Here is a 27,458-nt window from a genome sequence, read left to right as displayed (position 1 = left end):
CAGATCAATTTCACTGATGCCAAAGAAGAGGTAACACAAGTCATCTAAGGACTTGGTACTGGACACCTCAAGATTGGAGGTGCAGAGAATGAGCTTCTACCAAAGACTCAAGTGCACTCAAAAAGGACACACTCTCCAGAACAATCCTCAGAATGGGAGTTTGTTGGCTCCAGTGCCCAGTTCAGGACCAGCCAGCATCATTATCATCACCTCAGATTACAGTGCTGCAAGACCAGCATGCTTTCCTGGTACCATCCACTCTTCAGGTGTTCGTTGAATCTGTCAGTACCACTTTCCTTGGCAATTCAAAATTCTCACTTGACATCGGTACTAATGGTCACAGCTTCAGCTCCGCACTGTGTGGAACTGGCAGATTCAATAATTAGCATACTGACTAAAATGGTGCCATCTTGGGGAAAGCTTCAGATGATCTCACTGCTATCCCCTTCTCCAGAATCTGAACTTCCTCTCTGGTATGGAGGGGACAGTTCCTCCATGGCCTGAAGAAGCAGATTCTTCTTCAGATTCCAAAGTAGGTTTGTATGTGTCTCAGCCTGGACACATCCAGTAACCTGCATGCAGTGCCTGCTCACGCTGGTTTCAACCTCAGTTCAAGCAGGGTGCATACTGCAATGACTCTTTGTCTGAACACAGTTGGGGGCCAGAACCATATAGGTGGCCTTTTTGGAACCTATGTGGGTTCCTGCCTCAGTCAAGAGTGTCTGCACATCTTTCCCAACCTACATCTTTGGCTGGTCGTTAAGAATATTGACACCATAAGCAGCCCAACCTCAGTAGTGGGCCCAGCACTGTGCAGTCACAGCACTTGTTTCATGAGCTACCCCAAGAAGAGTTGAAACAGGATCTACCACGAGGGTCATTGGCATGCTCTTCCTCTTCCCCGCTGAGGCTGTCATGGTGGAGCCTATTTCCCCACCATTGGATGACTACAAAGCCCATCAGGAGTTGTTGCGAAGGATGTGTTTGGTTCTAGATATCCATCCAGAGGAGGTCCAGAAAACGTCCAACTGGCTTGTTATCGTCTCCCCCCCCCCCCCCCTTTATGCCGCTTTTCCTGGTGAGGGTCATGGCGGCAGATGGAGAATAGGGAGAACCAGATTTCCCTTTCTTCCGCAACAGGTTCCAGCTCCTCCTGGGGGATTCCTAGGCACTTCCAGGAAAGCCAGGAGATATAATCCCTCCAGCGTGTCCTCAGTTGGCCTTGGGGCCTCCTCCCCATGGGACGTGCCTCATAGAGTTCCAAAGGAAGCCAACCAGGGTGCATCCTTATCAGGTGCCCAAACCATATCAGCAATGGCTCTACTCCAAGGCTCTCCTGAATAGCTGAGCCCCTCACCCTATCTTGGAGAGTCAGCCCAGCCACCCTGCAGAGAAACCTCATTTCCGTCACTTGTATCATGATCTCGTCCTTTTGGTTATTACCCAAAGTTCATGACCATAGGTGAGGATGGGGACATGGATTGACCTATAAACCGAGAGCTTTTCCAAAAACTCAGTTCCTGCTTCACTACCACAGATCGGTACAGCGCCCACATCACTGCCACCACTGCACCAGTCCACTGGTCAATCTCACAATCCCCCTTACCATCGCTTGTGAACAAGACCCCCAGATACTTAAGCTACACTAAGGGCAGCTGCTCCCCCTTCACCTGGAGAGAGCAGTCCATTTTCTTCCGGGAAAAAACTATGACTTCTGATTTGGAGGTGTTGATTCTCATCCCAGCCGCTTCACACTCAGCAGCAAAGTGTTCAACCATGCGTCGAAGATCACAGTCTGAAGAAGTGAGAAGGGCAACATCATCTGCAAACAGCAGAGATGCCATTTCCGAGTCCCCATACCAGATACATTCCCCAGCACTGCTGCACCTTGATATCCTATCCATAAAGATCATGAACAGGAGTGGGGACAGGACACATCCTTGGCGGAGTCCAATGCCCACCTTGAATGAACTTGATTTCATGCCAAGAATGCAAACTCAACTTTTACTCCGGGAATAGAGGGGCTGGATATCACACAAAAGCAGCACCGGCATCTCATATTCCCACAGCACTCCCCACAGGACATCTCAGGGAACACGATCATATGACTTTTCCAGGTCCACAAAACAAAGGTTAGCAAATTTCCACGATTCCTCGAGTATCTGCAAGAGAACAAAGAGCTGGTCCGTTGTGCCACGTCCTGGACAGAAACCTCATCGTTCCTCCTGAATCTGAGGTTCAGCTAATGAGCATAGCCTCTTCTCCAAAACTCTGGCATAGGCTTTTCCAGGGAGAGTGAGGAGTGTGATCCCCCTGTAGTTGAAACACACCCTCTGATCTTCTTTCTTAAAGATCGGGACCAGTACCCCTGTTTGCCAGTCCTGAGGTTCTGCACCCACCTTCCATGCGACATTGCTCGTTTGGGCCTCCCATGTGTATCCGGCTCACCTCCCATGTGTCAGATCCAACTCACCACCAAGCTGATCAGTTGACAGCTCTGCTCCTCTCTTCACTGGGCTTGCGGATATTTTAACAGCAGCAGCTCCATCGAGGATATTTTTGCCTTTTAATGAGTCTGTTCTAGAACCTACTAAGGTTATTTGGCAAACCCCATCGTCCCTGCCAACTACTGCAAAAAGAGCGGAAAGGAGGTTCTACGTCCCCTCTCAGGGGTTCAAACATTTTTACAGCCATTACCATAAGGGCTTCCTGGTAGCACCTGCAACTAATAAAAGGGAGAGGCAAGGTCACAAGGCATTGACACTAAGAAACTAGACTTGTTCGGAAGGAAGCTTTATTCCCCAGGAGGGTTACAGCTTTGTATTGTGAACCAGCAAGCTGTCCTGCAGCACTGCAATTTTATCCTGCAGGATACAGTTTTGAAGTTTAAGGACGAGCTCCTTGACAACATAAACAAAAATTTCAGGTGATGGTGGAGCAGAGCAAGTTGGTTTCTAGAACAGCTCTGCAGGCTGGTCATGGTACAGCTGATTCTGCAACTCGCTGCCTGGCCTCCTCCATTGCCATGCCATGGTCTTCATGGATGCAATCCTGTGGTCTCCTCTCAGAGCTTCAACAAACAATCCAGGATCTCCTCTTTGAGAAATTGTTGCTCTTCTTGGGAAAAACTGATGACACTCTGCATAGTCTCAAGGACTCCAGAGCAACTCTGAAGTCCCTTGGGGATTTATACTCCAGGGGCAAAGAGGAAGTCCTTTCATTCTCATCAGACCTAACAATTTGTGGGAGTTGTAGCTCAAGCCAAGGAGAAAAGGTATAGGAGTTACAAAAGACATCTACCCGGTTCATCAAGGCAGACTGCATCCTTCTAGCACACGTTTTGATGAGTTAATCAAGAACAGAGTATCCGTTCCAAGAGTGCCATCTTTTAATTATCTGATTTTTGCAAATCGCCTGTCCCACTTCATTCATGCTTGGGCCCATATCACCACAGATAGGTGTGTTCTAAGCACCCTTCAATTTCTTTCTCTCCCGCTCCCCCCTGCCACCCCACCCCACCCTATCCCTCTTCAAGAACCTCTCTCTCAAAGCTGTGTTGTTGCAAGAGATATAATAGCTTCTTTTGGGGCTATAGAACAGGTCCTTCTGTTGCTCAGAGGAAAGTGTTTTTGCTCTCATTACTTCTTGATCCTGAAAGCAAAGGGAGGTGGTCTCAGGCCTATTTTAGATCTGAGAGAGTTAAATTCCTAAAGAAATTGAAATTCCAGATGATCACTATAGCTTCCATTATTTCTTCCCTGGAGCCAGGGGATTGGTATGCTGCTCTTGACTTAAAGGATGCTTATTTTCATGTGGCAATTCATCAGAGCCACAGACAGATTCAGTCAAGGGTTCTCACTATGAGCTGACAGTGCTGACTTTTGGTCTGTCAGCTGCCTCTCATGTATTCACAGAGCGTATGGCAGCAGTAGCAGCGTCCCTCTGGAGATCAGAAGTCCACATCTTCCATTATCTGGATGACTGGCTATTAAGAGGTCAGTCCAGATCATAAGCATTGTCCAGTGTAGACATTATCGAGTCCAAATTTGATGTGCTCGGCCTACTGATCAACAGGGAGAAGTCCGTCCTATCTTCAATACAGAAAATAGAATTTGTTGGAGTGGTCCTCAATTCCACGGCAGTCAAAGCTTTCCTTCCACCATCAAGGTTTCAGACGATGCAAGGCATCATTCTAGGCTTAAAGACATATGTCCTCCCCACAGTAAGAGCTGTTTGAGGCTGCTAGGGCATGTAGCAAGCCTGCATTTACGTCATCCAATATACCAGACTATGTTTCAGAAAGCTGACAGGGCTGGTTGTGAATTCACCAAGGAAGCATCATTGGACATGATAGGTCAGATACCAAATCAGATCTTACCCTCCCTAGATTGATGGACAGCACCTTCCAACATTTGCAAGGAAGATCACTTCACCCTGCCTCAGCAATCTTTCACCTTAGTCACAGATGCATCAGACTTGGGTTGGTGGTCTTACTTAGGTCTCATATAGACACAAGGTCTCTGGTCTCCCCAAGATCTAAGATTACATATAAATATCGGAGAGTTGCAGTTTAGCCAGTCAGTTTGCATGGTGTTTCTTCCACACATCCAGGGAAGGGGCTTTTAGGTTCTGACCAACAATGTTTTATGTAAACAAACAAGGAGGGACCTGATCTTTGCTGCTGTGTCAGGAAGTGATTCTGCTTTGAAACATATGCGCTGCCAACCCTGTACTTTTAAAAGTGGCTTACCTTCCAGGGTTCCGGAATACTCTGGCAAGTTGCCTAAGCATACTGTTTATCAGTCACCACAAGTCCATTTTCCAGTTCCGAGAACTCCACTAGTGGATCTATTTGCAGCAAGAGATGGCAGAAAATTTCACCAATTTTGCTCCTAAGTGGCCATAGCCTGGGTTTGTTGACAGACTACTGTCAAATGGACTCCTCTATACTTTTCCTCCTATTCTTCTCTTGCCCAAAGATGTCTTCCAGTGTGAACTGCTTGTGTGTCACCTATGGTGGAATTGACAGCGGCCGTGATTCTAAGAAGAAGAAGAAACACTTACTAACTTTTCCATAACTGTTGTTTTTTGAGAAGTGTTTTGCATATCCATTCCACAGCCTGCCTTCCTTCCCCCCTCTATCAGAGTCTTTCCAGTAGCAAGGAACTGAGGAGGGTTCAGGGTGGCTCTGCCCTTTGTGCCTGCACGCAGTGCAAAAGGCAGCAGAGGGCATTTGTGCTGCCCTGACAGTTACTGCTAAGGAAAAAACTGACAACTGTGAACTGGAATGCACATACACCTACAGTGAAATGGAGATGTGCAACACATCTCAAAGAATAACAGTTATGGAAAGGTTAGTAACCATTTCTTCTTTCCCAAACATCTGCCTATAAACCAAGCTTCACCAGTTGGAGATGAGGCTTAGCAGGGCCATGTGTTACTACTTATGCAGTTGCTGCTCCTTGGGATGTGCAGTTACTTCAGTTTTGAGTGATGGTCCCTATTGTAGTCCATTAAGGGTGACGCATGTGCACCATGCATCTGGAGTCAGAATTTGAAAGTAGCGTCCATTGGTCCGCGCATGCACCCTGACTCACCTCATACTTCCTTCCAAGATGATAAAGGGCAGGGCAGACCAACCACGTCTTCAGTTCCCACGGGGTGGGAGATCAGCAAAAAGGCACCCTCCTTGGTGAACTCCTTCCCTCTGGTTGTGGTAGGAAGGTGTGGGAGCTGCTGATGGAGGAGCCAGGACGCATCATGCCTGAGGAGGGATGGGGACTCTAAAAATCAGTGCCTTCCAGTTTGGCCTGCACTTAGCAGACAACCCACCATGGCTTAGCTGCCTACTGTGGTACTTTGTGAGTGTGTGACATATTGCGCATCATTTGTAGATATAAAATAGACAATGTAAAAATGAGCACACTACCATCAAAAGAATCTAAAAAGCGAAAGTCAGAGGACAGTGCAGCTGGAAATGTATCTTGCTGTGAGTTTAATAGTGAGTGGAAAGAAAAATACATGTTTATGATGGGAGGTGGCAGAAAACCAGTCTATTTGGTTTGTGAGTTTGTGTTTCTGTATTGAAAAAGTACAACTTGGAATGGCAGTACAACTCTAATCACACAGTCCTTGATGTGAAATATCTGATCGGTTCTGATGTACGGTGGGAGTAAGTTTCCAGGAAAGAAAGTGCACTGAGCAGTCAGCAGTCATTATTTGTGAATAAATATGAGCAAAGCAAAAGTGCAATTGTTGCTTCCTATGAGGTAGCTGTATTGTTGGCCAAAAAAAGAAGCCTTTTACAGATGGAGAGGAAATCGTGAAGCCTGCCCTAAAAATAGCAGCCAGAATACTGGACAACAAGCATGTCGCGACCAAATTTAAAGACATACTTCTGTCAAATAACACTATGACAAGACATGTTGAACGGCTTTCTGAGTATGTTAAGGATCAAGTGGCTTTTCATGCCTCAAAGTGCAAGTTCTTTTCACTGGCTATGGATAAATCTAATGATATCTCTGACACAGCACAGGTCATAATTTTTATTCGAGCTATCAATGAAAATTTTGAGGTCATTGAAGAGCTGCTTGGGCTTCAGTCAGTGCACGGCACCATAAATGGAACAGTTTTCTTTGCTACCCTTATAGACGTGTGGAAAGAAATAATCTGGACTGGGGAAAGCTGGATAGCAGCTGCACAGACGATTCACCTTGTTGATAGACAGACATGTTGGGTGTCTTTCTCTGTTGGAGCAGTTTCTTGAACGACCACTCTTAAAGTACCATTGCATCATTCATCAAGAGGCATTGTGTGGGAAAAGTTTGAATCTCAAGCCTGTGATGGATGTAATGCTAAAATGTGTGAACAAAATCCACGCCAGGGCTTTAAATAGGTGAGAATTCAGACAGTTTCTTCTTGAGGTGGAAGAAGAGTATGGTGGACTATTGCTGCACTGTGAGGTCCGATGGCTGTCAAAAGGTAAAGTTCTTTCTCGCTTCTGTGATTTGAAGAATGGTGTGCTTCAGTTTCAGACAGAAATCGATGAGTTGCCTATGAAACGTGAATGTCTTGCAGAGAGTGACTGGCTGAATGACTTGGCATTCTTAGTCGATATTACTGCTCACCTCAATACTTTGAATCTGAAGCGTCAGACTCTTCACAAATATGTGTAATTATGTTGCTTCCTTTAAAATGGGGCTGCAGCTTTTTATTGGTCAGCTAGCTTACAAAAAGCTTGACAATTTTGAGCATCTGAGAGAGAGAGAGATCAGTGGACAATGGAATTGACACAGACAAGTATAAAAGTAAAGTTGAAGCACTGTTGGAAATTTTTCAGTCCTGATTTAGTCAGCTTGAAGCAGAGGAGAACAACGTGACTCTCTTTAGAAATCCATTTACGTTTCCCAGTGACAAGATTGGTTCACTACAGGAGAAACTGCAACTGAAAATTATAAATCTGAAGTGCAACCTGAAGGGCTTATTTACTGAACTTCCAGCCCTTTCCACTGTGGCAGATATGATTTCATTTTGGCAAATGTTTCCAGTGACTGAATTTGAATATCTGTGTTCTTTTGCTCAGTGTTGTGTTTGCCGCTTTGGGAGTACCTACTGGTGCGAGCAAGCATTTTCTCCAATGAAACTGATCAAAAACAGAAATCGTGCCCACCTTACAGACACAAATTTGAGTGGTCTAAGGTTACTGGCGACCACTAACCTGAAGCCAGACATCGACAAGTTAGCTTCTGGTCTTCAGCCACAGAAGTCGGATTAGATGAGAGTTCTGTGAAATGGACATACTTTATAACTTTAACTGTTCTTAACAGTTTAATTTTTGTTTAATTTGCTTTGCACTAAATAAATGTTTACTTTAAATATGTAGTGATCTGTAGTCCTTAATGGTGTATATACACTGTATACATCAATACATTTTTTTATGAGTTGATAGACTGGTGGCCCTTCAGAGTTGTAAAAATGATACTTTTTGGCCCTCGAGCAAAAAAGGTTGGGAACCACTGTTCTAGATCTTCTAGGACTTAAAGTGTTCTCATCTTCTAGCCTGCAATTCAGGATCTCAAAGTATGAGGCATTGTTAGCCAAATAAGATTTCCTGAATTACAGTAAATTTGAGGAGTTCGCTGATAGCCTTCCACAACAAGATTGTGCTTGTTTTCAAACACCTGTTGATGAAGGGAAGCTCGTGGCCAGAATTGCCCTTCAATCAGCAATAGATGCAGCGGTTACCTCCTTCGGGATCATTGCTACAGTGATAGTCATGTGTTTAGAGAGTCTTGGCTCCATTTTCTGGTTTTCCGAGAATTTAAATTCCATTGAGGACCACCTTTTCAACAAATCCCACCTTTTTAACCTGAAGACAGATGAATCACTATGTATCAAGGTACATCAGAGCCTTCCCACCCCCCCAAACAGTCGTACCCCAATGGGACCTCAATTTCTGCATGCTGATGAAGCCTCTCATGTTTCTTCTTTCATCAAAATCACCTTCCATGTTGCTATTACTTCTGAAAGAAGAGTCAGTTTTCCACAAGGATAAAACCTTCCTGCATCTACATGCCACATTTTTACCAAAGGTGGTCTCCCAGTTTCACATCAATCAATCCATTCACTTACCTGTTTCCTTCCCAAAACCACACACCTCTGCAGAGGAACATCACCTCTTTTCCCTCAACATCTGATGAGCTCTGGCCTTCTACCTGCAGAGAACAAAAGCAATCCAGGAGTCCCCTAGACTGTTTGTTGCAGTAGCAGAGAGACCCAGAGGACAGGTCATCTCCACCCAGAGAATCTCTTAGTGGATTTTGGGTTGCATTAAACCCTGCCACCAGCTGTTGGGTCTCTCTTCCCCCCACCGGGGTGTGTGCTCCCTCCACAAGAGCTCAGGCTTCAACAACAGCCTTCCTTCAAGATGTTCTGCTCATGGTCATATGTAGAACAACCATGTGGAATTCTATGCATACCTTTGCAGTGCATCACGCCTTAGAGCAGGACTTGATGGTGGATGCCTCCTGCAGTATGGCAGTTCTCCACACAGCCGTTCCCCCACCCTCCTCCAGCTTAGCTGCTGCTTGTTAATCACCTTCAGTAGAATGCAATAGGGACCATCACTTGAAGAAGAAGAGAAAGTTACTTACTTGGAACTAGAGGTTCTTCGAGATGTGTGGTCCTTATCGGTATTCCACTTCGCACTCTCCTTCCCCTCTGCCTCGGATTGGTCAGATTCATGGTAAAGAAGGAACTGAAGATGCAGTCTGTCCGCCCTGCCCTTTATCGCCTCAGATGGAAGCACGAGGCGAGCCAGGGCATGTGTGCAGACCAATGGACACTATTTTCAAATTCTCCAACTCTTGGCGCATGATGGGCATGCATAACCACCAGTGGAATACAGAGAAGGACCACACATCTCGAAGTACCTCCAGTTACAGGTAAGTAACCTCCTCATCTGCTGCCTACCTCTGCCTGCTGCCATCTTTCAGCCAGAAACTTTAGTGTTGTGTTGTCTTGCAACCGGCACTGATCTTGGTAAATGAGACTTCAACTGTTGGGGTGTGCAAGGTGTTGATAGGGGGTCTTGAGCAGCAGGGAGACACTGCAGGGGACAGTGACAGATGGTGGTGAATTGACCTCACCTTCCAGCCCCAAATACTCAGGAGGGCTCTTAGGCAGCAGTGGGAAGGGCACTTTCCAGATTCCTCCAGGATATAAGGTGAAGACAGGGGGGCCCGGCAAGAAGTGGTGGCAGCTTTAAATCAGTTCCTGTGCAAAAGCCAGTGGTGACTGTTGTTACCCTTTCCACCTTGGAACCTGTCTTACCCACATTTGTGCCTTTGAATTTCTGTAGAGGAGCAAGACAAGGTGGGTGAGGTAATCTTTTTATTGGACCAACTTCTGTTGGTGAGAGAGACAAGCTTTCAAGCCACAAAAGTTCTTCTTCAGGTCCAGCACAGGACCTGGGATCAACATGGCTACAACAATGTATATATAAAGGAGCAAGACTTTCACTGTGCCAAATGTATTTATAATGCACAATTCAACTGAGAGAAATATGAAGAAACCTCCTCAGTATACCAAAATATGTGGAAGGAGCAACCCCTTAAATATGTCATTAGAATCGGACCAGTGAAACATATTGCCATTTCCATACTCTTGCCCCAGATGCCTAGCCATTAGCAAAAATGTTTCAAGCTTGATCCCATTAATCCTAACTTTATGTAACATATGCATTTATGAGTAAATACAGCCATCTTTAAATTGTATTAGTGTAGTTCAGTATGACTCTAATATGTATGATTCTATAAAATATAAAATTGTGTTCTGTAACTTCAGGATTTCAAAAATTATAATCTTTCCAAAGTAATATTGGTTTGGGAAAATTTTTGCACCCTGAGTAGTTTGTCTGTTTTTTCTGTTGACTGTATTCTCAAATGTTTTTAATTGTATTTATCTCTATACTATGATATAAGTGGCATATGTGACTATAGTGTACAATACTTCTCAATATGTAATGGATTAAAATAGTCAGTTTATTTGCTGTGACTGAGTCATATTCTTGAACACTTGTGGACAGTTGAAAATGCTGCTTCTCAGTAAGCTCCAGTACCCAAAACCCATTTTTTGCTGCTTAGACTGATACACAGCAGAATAGGTATGTTGTACATTTTATTTATAAAACACACTTTGAAAATTGAATAAAGTCATTTCTTCTGTTCTGTAAAGAATCTGTAATACTATTGTTCTGGTGTGGGTGGAGCAATCCTACAACCTTGTTAAAGCTGATGGGTCTGATCGCTGCCTTACATTCATTCAAAACAAGGGAACAGTTTAAATGCTCCTTTGTTTAGTGATAGCTGAAGCAATGGAAAACCACTACCCCCGGACTAGACTGTGTGCAAGTACAGCCGGAGGCTGGGACATGCAGTCCAAGAGGTTTCCTTGGGATCTGATTAAACAGGAATGAAGGATTGTTTTGATTGCAACTGTGAGGCTAGGGAGGAGGGGGCAGAAGTAGCAAAACCACCACAGAAGTCGATAGAGAAGGAAGTCAAGAAGACAGTCCAGGATGCATGTGTAGCATGACCTGAGAAAAGCTGAGAGAGAGCTCTTTTGTGTAAAGTACTAGCTGAGGAAGGGTTGGGACTGTGAGCAAAGAAACTGTCTTCTGCTACATGATTCCTGCTGCGTTCAGGGAAACAGGACTTTGTGTATGCTCTTTGTAAATAAATAGGACTGCATCAAACAAATATCTGACTCCTGCATCAATTCCTTCTCCTAATGCAGACAACCCATACAACCTCAAAACTGGCTAACTGCTTTTTGTACACACTATGCCTAATAAAGACACCCCTTTTTTCTAGATTGAGAGAGATAGAAGAAAGGTTACATGAATTAAAGGCATCAACCATATCGAAAACACCTGCCTTAAAATTTAAGGTATGTTGCTCAAGACAGCTCTGTATTGAATGAATTAACATGCATTGTATTTGCTATAAAGGTTTGCTTTCAGTATACTCTACCCAAGCTTCTTTTTCTGCTTATGCTGAGGTAATTTTTACTGATTATTTTTTAATATTTGTATATGTATATAAAAGGATTCATATACATTCATATGTTTATTTTTTGATCTTTAGTTTAAACTTAATATATATTTATATATAAAATATATATTATGTATTAATATGAATTATATTAATATTACATGTTTGTTTATACCACATGTGGTGGTGAAAATCCATTTTGTAAATTGCATTTATCGTGCATCTCTGACAGTCTCACCACTACTCTGCTCACTAATCCATCTTGACCTGGGACTGCTTCTAACACGCTAAACCTCTGAACAGCTTCAAACCTGCCTGAACTTCCTCCAAATGTGGAATTTTCCCCCAAATTATACTGGCCCGCTGAGACACAGGACAAGCAGGTTTTAGTGATAGGTTTAGACTACATTTTATAAACTAATAGGGCCAATTACTGGAGCTTTCTGCCATTGGAAAGAGGAAATTCCCAGCTTTCCAATTGGTTGCATAGCATTTGCTTTAGCAGCCCTAGAATGTCTTGAGATATTGGACCTTAAAAATATGACATTATGTATAGAAGAAAATTAGCTAGTTTTTAAAATTACATTTTTTCCTTCTCCTGATGTCACTGCTTTTGTACTAATAGGCCCAGATTTTTAAAGGTATTTAGGCATTGCTGTGCTCATCAACGCAATGCTTAGCAGATTTAGGAGCCTAAATATCATTTTCAAAAGGGATTTAGGCATTTAAGGAGTCTAAATCCCATCAGCTGTCACTGTAGGCTCCTGAATCACTGAGTCATTGCAACATTGAGCACAGAAATGCCTTAAAAGCTTTAAAAATCTGGGCCTTAATAACTACAGTCAATATCAACTGATAGAAAAAAAGAAAAATTACTTACTAGTAGTTCAGTTTGTCATAACCTTCCCCTCTTCACCATCATTCAAAAAAACAAAAACGACATCATGCTATTATCTATACCAGTTGGGAAGCAGGAGATAGACTGATACCCTCCACCCCTCAATTCTGTACAAAGACTATCGTTTGTCCACTTGCATTCAGTCTGAACCTTTTCAGAGCAAGAGCCCTTAAGAAAGCACACGAAATGAGGGAAGTAGGATGGGAAAAGACGAGAGAACTATGACAAACCAAATTACTCGTAAGTAATTTTCCCTTGTCATACATCCTCTCTCTTCCTCATCCTGCTAAATCTTCCATAGACTGTTAAAGCATCTATCAAAGGGTTTTATACTGTGCCTATCGCTGTAGTTTCTGGCTACCTTCACTCTGATGGAGAGCAGTTCAAGAGGAGGAGGGGTTTACCTTAAATATATAAGAACAAGATGCTTCTACCAAAAGAAGATTCTACAGGACACTTCTACTGAAGGACGACTTCACAGCGGCATATTAGTCCAGCTGGTTGCATGTGACTAACGTGGTGACAAGTAACTGTTGTATCATCCACCAAAGTCTTGGCTCTTTCTGCCTAGACATGGTTATTCCTTTGATAACGCTCTAATTTAACCATGAGTTATTGAGTTTGATTTGGTAATTGCTGAATGAAATTCTTTGGCCTGCCCAAAGAAGACAGACAGAAGATCAGAGTAGATGGTCATAGTGGTCACAGCTGGCCTTCATGTATGATTGAACAGGCCTGTACTACTTTGATGAAAAATTTGGTCACTACTGCTTTATTGCCCTTTGTAGTGCCTGAAAAACACGGAATGCCTAAGATCAGGGAAAGTCACTAGTGAGATTTACATGCTTGCTTGACTGTGAACCAATAGACACGTTTCTCTGGCAAGACAAGTTCAGGAAGAAATCCAAAAGCTACATTGGCTGGTGATTAATGAGAAAGGAAGTGATGCATAAAAGTGCTCCTTCTGGGGAAGAAAACTGAAGATTTGATGAGTCTTTGGTCAGTGCCCCTAACTCCTCATCCTGGCCAAGGTTATGGCCACTAGAATAGGGTCTTTGGGGTTAAGGACCTTAGACTTCCTCCACAATGGTAGCTCTAATGAGGGATCCACTAAAACACTCAGAGCTAGGAGTGGTAGATCTCATTGAGGGACTATAAGCCACAACTCTATTAGTATCTCACCAGACATGTAAAGTTTAGGGATGCAATCTCGTTTTGGCCTTGTCTGTGGGACAACAGCTGCGGAAGAGGAGGAAGAGGCTAAGGAAGACTTCTCTATGCTTATCTGAAGAGTAAAAATGCTGGGAAGGGTGTGGCACTAGCCTCTGTATGGCGTTGGGGCCTATCAGTTGTCGTTTTTGCTTCAGTGGCCAAAGATAACAGCATGATAGCATTTTCCTTTAAGAAGTGGAAGAGAGGAGGGGCATACCACAATTACTTCCTGGTCCCAAAGCTGGTGATTAGTTTATTTAACTCTGTGTTTGTCAACACAATTACCCAAGCTATTTCAAGATTCCGTGGCACGTTTCACAAAGATTAAAATCAGTTAACCCTGGTTCCCTGGGCAAATTCCAACCTATTAGAAGTCTCATCTTCTATACAGCAGCATCTTCTAGCCAGAGATGCTAATGATGTTGACAAGACACTGATGAATTACCAGGAGTACAACTGAAATGCAGCCATATCTGAGAGAAAAGGAGATCTTCAAACTTCTTGCAGCAACACTGCGCAGCAACTCAGAACAGAACTGCCTAGTTAAATTCCCCATGTAATACTAATCTGCTTGTTTTGTTCCTTCACTTCTCCTCAAAAGTTGCATGGTGTTTCTGATGCAGTTAAAGGGCTACGGGCTATGCTCTAGAAGTGACTGCAGTTTGGTGCTGAGCTGAAGTATTTCCTCAGTAATGTTCTTTGCAATCCTTTTGGATGAAAAGCAATATATAAACATAATAGGCAGTTATCCTCATTGCCCTTCCATTTTAACTTCACCCGTAAATATGCCCATATGTTCCCTTCACTTGCACACGTTTTCTCATTGAAAGGTGCATTGTCACACATTCATTCTCTCATTCAGCTGTTTATCTAGTCTAGAAGAATTACACAAAGCCTTGAATGGTGTTATTGGCGATTTGCGTTTTGTTGCTAAAGTAGCTTAGCTCAGATTCCTGTGTATTATTCTTCCCCGGTAATACAGTTTATCTTCTGAATCATAGCTGTCAAAATAATCTATCTTTAGAGGGCAACATTAAAAACAAACATTGCTTCTCTATTATTAAACTGTGACAGTGAAAATTTGCTGCTGTATTTCACACAAATAGGTAATATTCTCCAGTCCTGCTTCAACATCTGGCCATCAAAATTAATGCTACCTAGTTTCTAAAGACTGTGGCCTCCTGACCTCAATTGATCATATGGTAACTTTTCAAATAAACTACCTACTTGATAATGCTGAGGGTATGATGGCTTCAGTTCCTCAGTTTGAAGGACTTAATTTCTGAAAGGCTCTGTCTTGATTTTGTGGCGATTAACTTTTTGGCATTGATCATAACCATTACATGGGATATTCTCTACGATTGTGTAAGTCTTCAATCTACAAGTTGAACCTAGCTGAAACACCACATCAAAAGACTTCTGCATGTAAGAGAATGTATAGAAAAGAACTCTATGATCCAAGAAGAAAGCACTTGTCCACATGGACATTGTCAGTGATGAATTATGGATGGGCTGAAGAAACAGGAAAACCCTTCTTGTGCCTTGTAACCATTGGATCCATTTACCTTTTGAAATCCTTGTTTAATCTGCATTTCACCTAAGCTGAGTTTACTGAAAATTCCTTTTTATTATCAGCTATCAAGTATCACATGACAGTCACAACAGCTTTCATGATACCCATTTCTGAAACTGGAATAGTACAGTCTTGTATTTCAAACCCTGAATGCAGGCATGTCAGATTGGCAGGGTTGAAAGTTACTTGTATGATGTAAAGGATTATGCAGTGATACCTTCTTGTATTTAATGGTCACTGCATTTTTATTGTTGCTACTGAAGAAAAAAAGAAGCTTTCATCCAATTAGGAAAATACAGGATGCTATGCAAAGCTTGGTTATAAAATAGAAGAGCTGCTCTGTAACTGACTGAAGCGGTAATATAGATCATGCTTTATGGCTTGCAAGTTGGCTGGCATTGCTATAGAAATAAAGTCATTGTATTAAAATGGAGCTTGAAGGAAGAATATTCTGTCGTGTGATACCAAGGCCAACTTGGAGGAGGAAGAATTTTTTTTAACAGTGCTGGCATCTGGTGAATGAAATGGACCATTATTTCCTCTGTCTCGCTCCATTTGCTGCCTGACATAATGGTCACTCCAAGAATCCAAGCATTCAGCATATGCACTTAACAAAAATGCAGCCATTTCTTTTGTCTGCTAAATGGTATTGCGCTAGTAATGATTCTGTTGTAATACACTGCCAACTTATCAGGAAAGTTACAATGAAGTTCTGATAATGATAGAATGAATTTTTCTTATAAGAAAATATACTAAAGGTTGAAAAGTAATTTTGACTTGTGAAAATATATTTGACTACAGAGTTTTACATTTGATGTTTCTAGGGGACTGGATGTCTGAGGATTGGTAATGGGATACGAAGCCATTCACCTCTAGGTCAATGTTGAATCCCGGCCCAGGTTGGTAGTGACCAAAAGTCGTTACCACTGATGCATGTTCAGTGAACTATGTCAGAAAAGATAGTGGTCTCAGCCTGGTTCTCAGGGGACAGGTTTGCAAGTTTGAATCGCCAGTGGAGACTGAACTAGCCTCTCAATGTCAGAGGCAGTCCTCCAGAACAAGATTGTAGTAGATCGGGTCCATATGAGGGGAGCTTGCAAAACTACCATTGTACTGTACCTACTCTGTGTGTAACAGTTCCCAGTTTTTGTCATACTGGCACCTTTTCACAAGTACCAAACCATTCACTCAACATAAGATGTTTTTAAGACGTTGTGTATAATACTGGTGTGTGTGTGTGTGTGTGTGTGTGTGTGTGTGTGTGTGTGTGTGTGTGTGTGTGTGTATTACAAATATAATGTAGATAGTTTTTAATTTTCAATATAACTTACTTATCTGCTTCCTTGATGGTCTATGTATCAGAGACAGCCACAGAGCATTTGTTTAAAGTGAAGTTAAGTAGTTGTGGTAAGGTTCCTGCAATTTCATGAGAAATCAGACTTCAGCATTATGAACCACATAATTTTTCTTTAATCTCCAAAATCATCTCCCCTGTCCCACCTCCTGTAATACTTGTACGCCTCCTTCAGTTGAAGTATCCTACTGAACTGAGACAGTGTTTGCAGCTTTGCAGAATTTGTCTTACATTGTGCAGTAACATATATATATTTCTGATCACATTTATGGGAGATGGAAAGTTTACCTGTGGACTTCTTCACTTTTACTACTAGTACTTCATAACACATTTCTGAAGTCCCTCTGTTGAGACATTGAGATTTAAACCAAATCCCACTGATGTTAGACAGCTACATTTCCTCCAGCTATTAATATGAAATGAAATGTCTCCTTAGGTTGAGAATTTCTTCTGTATGGGATCTCCATTAGCAGTGTTTTTGGCATTGCGGGGCATCCGTCCAGGAAACAGTGGAAGTCAAGATCACATTCTGCCCAGAACTATTTGTAACCGGTTGCTAAACATTTTTCATCCAACAGATCCAGTGGTGAGTTTTTATTGCAGTTACAAGCATTTACCTCAAAAGTATTTTTAAATAAAGTCTGCTAAAGGACAATAAAAGACAATATGTAAGAAGTGATCTTCAAAGTACTTACATCAATATAGGTATGTGTCTGCATGCAACAAAGTTTTGCAGAACAGTTTTCTGCCATTCATTTTTCAGTGTGTTGCATTTTATAATTGCAAAATAAATTATCACTAGAAAATGCAATGATGTCCTATGCTGCACTTATCCTTCCTTTGAAATGGTTTACTCAGTAGCAGACTGATTTCTGATGCAAAATTTGAAACTACTAATTCACTAATAATTGGGCTTCTTAGGATTTGATTTTAATTGATAAAGGTAGGTAAAAGTCAATTTCAGCTGACAGTGAAATCGATGGAAAAAAATCAGTCAGCAACACTCAGGATATCTGCAAGGATCGGGTATAACTGGCCTTGCGACAGCACGGGAACACCTCTGCAGCCCTGTTGTCATGGGGAGCAAGGAAGCAGGGCTGTGACAGCAAGGCAGCAGAGGGCTCCCTGGGCCATGACTGCAGCCTTCCTTGGATCTCGTGCCTGATATGTTGTTATGATTATGATAGTTACTGTCTATCTGCCCCTTTCCTAATGGTTCCTAGCATTCTCTTAGCTTATTTGACTGCTGCTGCTGCACATTGATCCATAATAAGGATTTATTTTAAACAAAGCTGCTGTTTTACTCTTTGTGACGGGGGCCCTAATGACAACATGCCATCCTGGCATCTAGCCCTAGCCCAGGACATATCCCAAAAGTGAATCCAAGATCTCTCCTCCCTGAAACAAAGTTAAGGCTATTGGAATTGGCCGAATGTAAAAGTGATCATGATACTGTGACTTACCCCGCCGTGCCAGTCTACTCTTTTTATCCCAATATAGGCCCTAATTAAGTAAAGTACCTAAACACAGGAATGGTCTAATTCAAGTTCAGTTGTACCACTCACATTTAAATGTTTTGCTGAATTAGGGCCATAGTTTTCATTTCTCCCTCCCCACCACAGCACATCCACGGAAGAGCTGCTCATTCTTCAAAGGATATTTGTGATGGGTTCACACCACTCACTGCTGGACTGGCGCCTCCTGCTGGTTGTCTGGGGATTAGCTCTAGGCCAACACCCACGTCTGCGGTCTGCACACCATCACCCTTTCCCCACAGTTCGCCTGGAGCCCTTCTCAAGGCTGTCAGGACCACAGCATCCTGTTTGTGGCTTGGCCCTCTGGCTGAGTCACAATCCTTATTCCCCCTTTCCGGGGGAAGGTTTGGCTCCTCAGTAGTCCAGCCACTTTCCCTAGTAGCTACTGCATTATCTTGTCCACCCACTTCCTCAGTGTTACCTGCAGCAACTTATTCTGCCACTTCCCTAGTAGCGAGTTTGGGGGCAGGGAGAGACCCGGGCCTGCCCACTGCTCTGGGTCCTGGCCCAGGAACCCTGTGGATTGCAGCCTTCTGCTGTGCCTCAATTCAAGTTCAGGATCCTGACAAAAGGAAGAAAATAGAGCAGCAGAATATGGACCCTGGACTTCAGAAAAGTAGCCTTTGTCTCCCTTAGGGAACTGATAGGCAGGATCCTCTGGGAGACTAATATGAGATGGAACAGCATCCAGGAGAGCTGAATGTATTTTAAAGAAACCTTATTGAAGGCGCAGGAGTAAACCATCCCGATGTACAGAAAGAATAGCAAATATTGTAGGTGGCCAGCATGGCTTAAGAAAGCAAGCTTCAGTGAACTTAAATACAAAAAGGAAGCTTACAAGAAGTGGAAACTTGGTCACATGACTAGGGAGGAGATAAAAATATTGTTCGAGCATGCAGGAGTGAAATAAGGAAGGCTAAAGCACAATTGGAGTTGCACCTAGTTAGGGACGTGAAGAGTAACAAGAAGGGTTTCCTTTCTACAGGTATGTTAGCAAAAAGAAGGTCAGGGAAAGTTTGGGCCCCTTACTGAATAGGGAAAGCAACCTAGTGACAGATGATGTGGAAGAAGCTGAGGTACTCAATGCTTTTTTTGCCTCTGTCTTCACCAGGTCAGCTCCCAGACTACTGCAGTGGGCAGCACAGTATGGGGAGTAGGTGAGCACCCCTCAGTGATGAAAGAACAGGTTATAAGGGCTATTTAGAAAAGCTGGACATTCACAAGTCCTTGAGACCGGATACAATACATATGAGGGTTCTGAGGGAGTTGGCTGATGTGATTGCAGGGCCATTGGCGTTATCTTTGAAAATTCGTGGCAATCGGGAGAGTTCCTGGATGATTTGAAAAAGGCAAATATAGTGCCCATCTTCAAAAAAGGGAAGGAGGTGGATCTGGGAACTACAGACCGCTCAGCCTCACCTCAGTCCCTGGAAAAATCATGGAGCAGGTCCTCAAGGAATCCATTTTGAGGCACTTGGAAGAGAGGAAGGTGATCAGGAACAGTCAACATTGATACACCAAAGGCAAGTCATGCCTGACCAACCTGATTGCCTTCTATGATGAGTTGACTGACTCAGGATGTGGGGAAAGGGTAGATGTGTAATATATCTTGACTTTAGCAAAGTTTTGATACGGTCTCCCAAAGTGTTCTTATCAGCAAGTTAAAGAAGTATGGATTGGATGAATGGACTAAAAGATGGATAGAAAGCTGGCTAGATCCCTTCAGGGTCAACAGGTAGTGATCAATAGCTGGATGTCTAGTTGGCAGCTGGTAACAAGGGGAGTGCCCCAGGGGTCGGTCCTGGGGCCGGTTTTGTTTATCTTCGTTAATGATCTGGAGGATAGGGTGGATTGCACCCTCAGCAACTTTGCAGATGACACTAAGCTGGGGGGAGTGGTAGATACCCTAGAAGGTAGGAATAGGATACAGAGTGACCTAGACAAATTGGAGGATTGGGCCAAAAGAAATCTGATGAGGTTCAACAAGGACAAGTGCTGAGTCCTGCACTTAGGACAGAAGAACCCCATGTACTGCTACAGACTAGGGACCAACTGGCTAAGCAGCAGTTCTGCAGAAAAGGATCTGGGGACTACAGTGGACAAACTGGATATGAGTCAACAGTGTGCCCTGTTGCCAAAAAGGCTAATGGCATATTGAGTTGCATTAATACGAGCATTGCCAGCAGATCAAGGGAAGTGATTATTCCCCTGTATTCGGCACTGGTGAGGCCACATCTGGAGTATTGTGTCCAGTTTTGGTTCTCCTACTACAGAAAGAATGTGGACAAATTGGAGAGAGTCCAGTGGAAGGCAATAAAAATGATTAGGGGGCTGAGGCACATGACTTATGAGGAGAGGCTGAGGGAACTGGGCTTGTTTAGTCTGCAGAAGAGAAGAGTGAGCCTTCAACTACCTGAAGGAGGGATTTCAGGGAGGATGGAGCTAGGTTGTTCTCAGTGGTGGTAGATGAAAGAACTAGGAGCAATGGTCTCAAGTTGCCGTAGGGGAGGTCTAGGTTGGATATTAGGGAAAACTTTTTCACTAGGAGGATGGTGAAGCACTGGAATGGATTACTTAGGGAGGTGGTAGAATCTCCATCCTTAGAGTTTTTTAAGGCTGGCTTGACAAAGCCCTCTTTGAGCCAGGGGCTGAACTAGATGATCTCCTAAGGTTCCTTCCAGCCTTAATCTATGATTCCTCTCCCTCTTGCTGCCTCCCTGGGTCATTTCCCCCCAGTCCTAGCACCTTCTTCGCCCGTCTGCAGGACCTGCTACTATCCACTCTCAGCAGCCAGCCAGGAGCTTCTCTGGCTCCCCCAGTCCCTGCCAGCAGTAGATCTGTCTCAGGTGCTGCGGGCTTCTCAGCCTGCAAGAGACACAGTCTTCCCTTCTTGAGCTGCAGGCAGTGACTGCTCTGCTCTCCCCTGCAGCTCCTTTTATATGGGCCTGATTGGCTGTTCCTCCCAGCTCCTCTCCTACTGGCTGCTTTTAGGCTCCCTTCAGTGCCAGTGTGGGGCAGATGTCCCATCAGGGTATGTTTACACTACTTTTTTTACCTTGAGTTAATTGATTACTTCAGGATGCTTTAGAAGTGTTTAAGACCAGCGTGAACACTCCTCACACATTTGAGCCAGGCTACAACCATTTGTCCTTTACTCTAACTATTACCTAGATTTTGTTCAGTGGTACGTTACAAAGAGATGCCAGAAAGGTGGTAAAACTTGCTGTCACCTGTACTGTCCAGAAGGGGTTTCTGTTGTTAATAAGTGTAATAAGGCTTCTGTCTTACCAGACTTTCAAAGCTCACTACCTAAATTTGTCTATCTGCACTTTCCACATTTGCACATGTGCAAGCAAACTTAAGTAGCCAATTTTGATGATTTGCTGTGAAATGCAGAATCAGTTTATCCATATAGAAAGGATAAGTCTTTTGCTGTGCTGTAATGGCGTACCCTCAACAGTACTTTTCACTTCTGATGAAAGAATGTAGTAGTAGCAGTGTTGCACAGGAATATACAAGGGTAGGTTCATGAGCAGCGGGGAAACTTACCAGTTTTCCAGGAAAATGAAAATAAATACAGACCACAATATTTTCAACTGCAGTCAGTTTCTGGCTATTAATTTGCTGCAGCTATTTCAGATTAACAAGATTTCTTTTCTTAACAGAGTGACAGGGATTCAGAGCAAGGAACTCCTGAATTCTAATACTGACTATCTCACTGACTCCCTTTATTTCCTTGTGTGTATCTCTTCTGTAAAATGGAGTTGCTGCTGTTTATCCATTCATCCACAGAATAAATCATTAGTGTTTGCTCAGTACTTTGAGGATGAAGAGCACTGTATATTGATAAGTGAATTTAATTTTCAGTGACTGTCACTGCTCAAGATTTTTTTTCGCTTAAATTTATCTTGCAGGCCTATAGACTAGAACCTTTAATTTTGAAGCACTACAGCAACATTTCACCTGTCCAGATCCACTGGTACAACACTGCAAACCCTCTACCTTATGAGCACATGAAACCAAGCTTTCTCAACCCAACAAAAGAACCTACCTCAGTCACCGAGAGTGAAAGCACGCCAACCATACCAAGCCCAGCTACTTCGCCAGTCATGGTTCGACGCCATTATGGGGAGTCAATAACAAATATAGGCAAAGCAAGTATATTAGGTAGCTGCTGATTAAGTCATTTTATATGTACATAACATTTTGCAATTCAGCTTCATGCAATACCATTTTGATTAATTGTTAATAGAGCCTTGATTTCATACAAAGCTTTCTCTTTCTGATATTGAAGGCATAATTATAAATGTGCTGTAATGGTATCTTTCCAATACTTCCACAACATATGTGCAGTGCTAATTTAAATCCAAATAAACTTTTACTTAAGCGAATGGGACGTTTATATACACTACAGCCAATTTTTTTTTCTACTACTGTTTTATTTGTTGCATGCTTAATTGAAATAACATCCTGATGTTTTAATAGTCAATATCCAATAATCAAATGTCAGTTTGCGGCATGAAGAATTAAAACATTCGCATTAAACTCACGTTTTACAGTATTGGTGAGTGGCAGCAAACTCCTTGATTAGTAATGAGAAATGTTAAGATTCCATTTCACTTAAAATAATGTGAATTTCCATATGCAAAATTCTAACCTGAAATCTTTTTCAGTCCCTTTCGTTGTCTTTAGCATCCTGATCCAGCTTAAACACTGGCTTAAATTTAAACATATGAGCAGTCACTTTTGCTTTTGAAGGAGTTACTCTTGTGCTTAAAGTTAAGTATGTGCTTAAGAGCTTTGCTCAGTGTGGGCCTACACTGTTTGGGTTTTATACTAAAATAACTTGAAAGAAAGTTAAACAAGAAACCATGCTGTTGAGTTTCTTCTGTACTGAGCAAGTAAAATCTTCATTTCCTATCTTCTTAAGGAATTACTGTGATTTATATAATACTTCTAAGCAAGATTTGACATATCTCACTACGTAGCTTTCTTTTTTCCATATAAGATCTGTGTATTTAACTTCGTTTTACTGTGAAAGTAGCTTTTTAACATAGCCACAAGATGGCAGCAAAGCCAGGAGAAAATGTTATAGCTCTTAAGGCTATGACTCTGTAAACTGTCTTAAACGTTCATTCAGTGATTCTCAAACAATAAAGTCAACCCCTTTCAATGATAATATAGCACTTCCAAATCTCTGTAGAAATGGTGCAAGCATAGGAAGTTGATGAAGGGAATGTCCTCTCATTAAAGATGATAATGTGAACTTTCTTTCACATAGAATGTACTGTAATTATTGTAAAGTACCCAACCCAGTGTGTTGCAAAATGAATGAGCTCTTAAAAGAATTTGTCTGTAAAACAAGAATTAAAATAGACATTTTCAGTATTGGATTTTTTTGGTCCAAAACTGTTCTTGCATATTTTTGTTTCCCTAACTACAGTTTCTGAATTATAACCTTGGTTGTACACTAGACTTGAGTCTCATGATAAAAAACATACACTTCATTTAAATAAGCTGCTGTTCCCACCCTGGAAAAACATGAGTGGTGTTTTTCTTTCTCTGTCATTCAGCTGTAATTGATGGGTGTAATGGTCCCTTTAATTTGTGGTATGATTTAGCAATCACAGTGCCTGTTCTGTTTTATGCTGAATGCAGGCGCAGCTAGCATTGGGAAGGGCCTTGGTGGGATGTTGTTCTCAAGATTTGGACGATCTACTGCACCCACATCACAAACATCTGAGACTGGAAAAGAGGGAACAGAGGGTGAAGACAAGAAGCCAGTTGCCATTCAGTCTACTGTTGGAACTCCAATCTTCCCGCACAGCAGCTCTGGCTTCCTTGACCCCACACGTTAGTGCATCTTTACATTCAGCAACAAGTTTTATCTTCTGCCTTCTCTTTTGGAAATGGATCCTCTTTTTTAAGTTGACTGGATGTATTAGTTGTGGCAGGGGGAAGGTAGAAATGTGTGCGTTATAACAACAAACATAGGTTCCTATTTAAATTGTTTCCTGGGTAGCTTAGGGTGATAAAAATTGGGTTCATTCCCATTCATTAACTCTTTTTCAATTATTTCCAGAGGGTTACATCTTTTTGAATTGTTCTTTTTTTTCCTCTTTTGCTCTTTAAGTGCTTTGTATGTTTCACAGCACTTTAGCTAGTAAGTTCTCTGCTGCAATGGTTTCTAAAATATGATTGGAAAAAATCAGCATAAGTGTCTCAGAGAAATCCAATTTACCATTTATTGTAGAGTGCATTTTTTGTATTCTCTACTATATATCCAGCACTGAGATATACTTTTTGGTGATGTACAAACTGCAGAGAAAAACACAGTCCTTGCCCCTAACAGAACTGGTCCAAATACAGGACAAAAATTCAGCCAAAGATTTCATGAAAAATGAGGGCCAAAATTCAAAATGTTGATAAAAATTAATTTCAAAACTTTTCAATCAGCTCTATCAAGGCATTTACTGTGAAAAATCTGATTTAATCTAATCTGAATTTTCAACAGTTTTTCAGTGGCTCCTTATTTCATCTTTTTTGACTTCACGCACTCTCAAAGGTGTTTTCCCTAGATTTACATACACAATACTGCACAGTCAGTCATTGCTAAAGAGATGATTTAAAATAGTCATAGGTAATCCAAGCTCTGTAGGCACAGTCAGTTGTTTCACTCTGACAGTTTTAATGTTGGAATTAAGCTGAGGTTGAAGTTTTGTTTTTCCTTTTCTGAAAAATGTTAAGTGTTGTGGTCAACATGGGCTTTTGACTGGGCCCTGATCAACATGGACTTTGGGTCCATACCTCTTAAATTATCACTGTAATAAAAGTTGAGTCACACGTATTAGCCAGTACTGCATCTTCTGGTAGTGTCCACATAGTACTTTACAATTCCCTAGATCAGAACTAGCTTCAACATATAATCTGAGAGACTCATTCATCTCATAGAGCAGAGGTTTTATTTTAAATGTAAGGAAAATGTGGAGGAGTAACAGTGGTTGTGGTTAAAATCCTGGTTGGGTTCTTTTCAGGGAACTTAGCAACTCAAGCCTTGCCACTCAATCCCTGTATATCTCTATCGTGTTCCATAGATGGAGATCCCACACCATAGCCCATGGCTGAAGTGTTAACTTCTGAAAGGCCTGTTGCATAGATGTATGTGAATCTTGCTTGTATCCCAGGGTTCTGTAGTGGAATCTCTTAAGAGATAGAAGTGTTTTAGCAATTTTCTTGCACAGAAACCAGCATAGTCTGATTTATTTGGAATCCAGTTAGATGTTGGTTGGAAAATATTAAGCCCTATATCCCCCTGAATGCGGTTGATATCATGATTGTGGATATATCTGCTATGAGCATGTTTTAAGTGCTATTATAGTTTTTTGCCTTTTGAGCCAATGGCTTTGACAAGCAATTCCATTTTTTCCCAGTATGATTATTGGCCTTTGTGGCTAACTGGGATTTTAGTTTATCCATTTCATCCTGTTGCTCCTTTAGAGCTAAGGAAATCTCTAGAAATGAGCTAATGACAATGTGTTAATTATGTTAGCAGTTAAGTCAGTTAAATGCACAGTAAAAACTGCTTTCATGTATATGGTGCTACAGTAGCAGCTGTTGAAATAAAAGGGCAGCTCCTGAAACATTTTGGAAAAATCTGGAAATTTAACCAGACTGACTTTCGGTGTAGGGACTAAAGCCAAGATTTTCAGAAGTGGCAGTGATTGTGGGGTGCCTTCATTTGTTTTGAAGCCTATCTTGAGACATCTATAAGGAGCCTTATTTTCAAAGGGCGGATGCTCCACATTTTCTGAAAATCTATGACCCTTCAAGATGTCTAAAGTTGGGCCCCTAAAAATTAAGATATCCAATATCACTCTAATCATTTTTTAAAATCTTAGCCTAACCCTGTTTGTAGAAGAAAAGATCAGGACAGCTGCTGAATAATTCCAGCTAGTTACACTGAAGAATATGGTGATTACAAAAACTATTATTTCCCAACCTTCAGTGTTTGCTGCATGATCTATCCATAAATACGGTGTTATTTGTAGTAATTGCATATATACACACACGCACGCAATTAATTACAAAAGAAGAATATACTCTAAACCCTCAACAAAGGAATATTAGGCACGTTTTATATACTGGCAAGTGGAAACACACAAATATTGATAGAACAATTAGCATGTGTTTTTTCTTTTGTCAAAGTATGGATCTAGTAACACTTCTTGTTTCTGTTTTGTTTCATTTCTAGTGGAACTGGAGCACAGGATTGATTTTGAGCTCAGGGAAGGTCTTGTGGAGAGCAGATACTGGTCTGCAGTAACATCGCACACTGCATATTGGTCATCTCTGGATGTTGCTCTCTTCCTTCTAACCTTCATGTATAAACAGGACCAAGAAGATGCTGAAAAATCAAATTTAGACCCAGATTGAATTTTTTTTTCTTTTTTTTTTTTTTTGATAGATGGGGGAAGAATTTTACAACAAATGGCACAAAACTGATATTTTACTGTTAAAACGTAGTGTCTACGGCATGGAGGTTTCAGGTTTAAGTGCATGTTTGGATTTTTTCCTGTTTCTAAAGAGCAAAAGTGATTTGTATTTTAAAGCACTTTAGTTTTAAACATTTGCGGTGCTAATTAGATCTAAAATTATTTCAAATTCTCATGATTTTGATTGTATAAGCAAGCCAGGACAATGTGTAGCATCGCATAAGCACTGTTGGCGCAAAGTGCTTATGTGACATACTTACTAATGACCATAAATTGCTGTTTAGTTCATTAAAATATACACATTAGTAAACTGAAACCAAATTAATTTTCGTTAACAAAACTTATGTTAGATGCAAACCTAAAACTGCCATGTTCCTATGTTTTATGTACCAGTAAATAATAAATATTGGTGTCATTTTTCTAGGACTTTATTCAAATTTTCAGTATATTATTCACAGTTCCATTGAAAGACCATTCTGACTGCTGACTTCAAGGGTGTATTACACATAATTTGTTTAGAAACTAATGCTGAAAAAGCATGAAACAAATATTTGAAATACTGTAATTATAATTTATTATTACCTCTGACTAATTGTTTCATTTCTTCCAGTGTACAAAACATTACTTTTTTACTGGTTTCTTTTGGCTTAATTTAAGAACCACATTTATTTTCTACAGTGTTAAGACTTTTTCTCAGATATACATATCTTTGTACTATTCAAATGAATATATGGACACTGTAGCACACTTTCAGTATTTTTTTCATTAAAAATAAATCTTTGTGGTTTCACACAAATGACACTAGTTACATTCTTCTCAAAGGTAAGTAACCTCTTTCATAG

The 27,458-nt window shown here is 41.6% G+C and overlaps 1 protein-coding gene across 3 annotated transcripts in view; it reads left to right on the top strand.

Annotated features, from left to right (window-relative positions):
• DDHD1 (DDHD domain containing 1) overlaps nucleotides 1–27,204 on the top strand; it is a 101,069-nt gene extending 73,865 nt beyond the window's left edge. For 2 of the 3 annotated variants that reach the window (XM_067554786.1, XM_067554785.1), the window contains 5 exons: nucleotides 11,373–11,448; nucleotides 17,026–17,175; nucleotides 22,039–22,291; nucleotides 23,783–23,977; nucleotides 26,376–27,204. In XM_067554786.1, coding sequence (XP_067410887.1) covers nucleotides 11,373–11,448; nucleotides 17,026–17,175; nucleotides 22,039–22,291; nucleotides 23,783–23,977; nucleotides 26,376–26,557 — 856 coding nt within the window. In that variant the 3' untranslated portion in view covers nucleotides 26,558–27,204. The remainder of the gene's footprint in view (nucleotides 1–11,372; nucleotides 11,449–17,025; nucleotides 17,176–22,038; nucleotides 22,292–23,782; nucleotides 23,978–26,375) is intronic. The other variant, XM_067554787.1, reaches the window with a different exon arrangement.
• The last annotated feature ends 254 nt before the right edge of the window (nucleotides 27,205–27,458 follow it).

This window comes from Emydura macquarii, unplaced genomic scaffold (assembly GCF_026122565.2).
Source record: "Emydura macquarii macquarii isolate MOO-44397 ecotype Brisbane River unplaced genomic scaffold, CSIRO-AGI_Emac_v2 contig_1551, whole genome shotgun sequence".
Classification (NCBI taxonomy): Eukaryota; Metazoa; Chordata; order Testudines; family Chelidae; genus Emydura; species Emydura macquarii.
The sequence above is the reverse complement of the archived record's forward strand: the minus strand, read 5'-3'. Positions and strand labels throughout refer to the sequence as shown.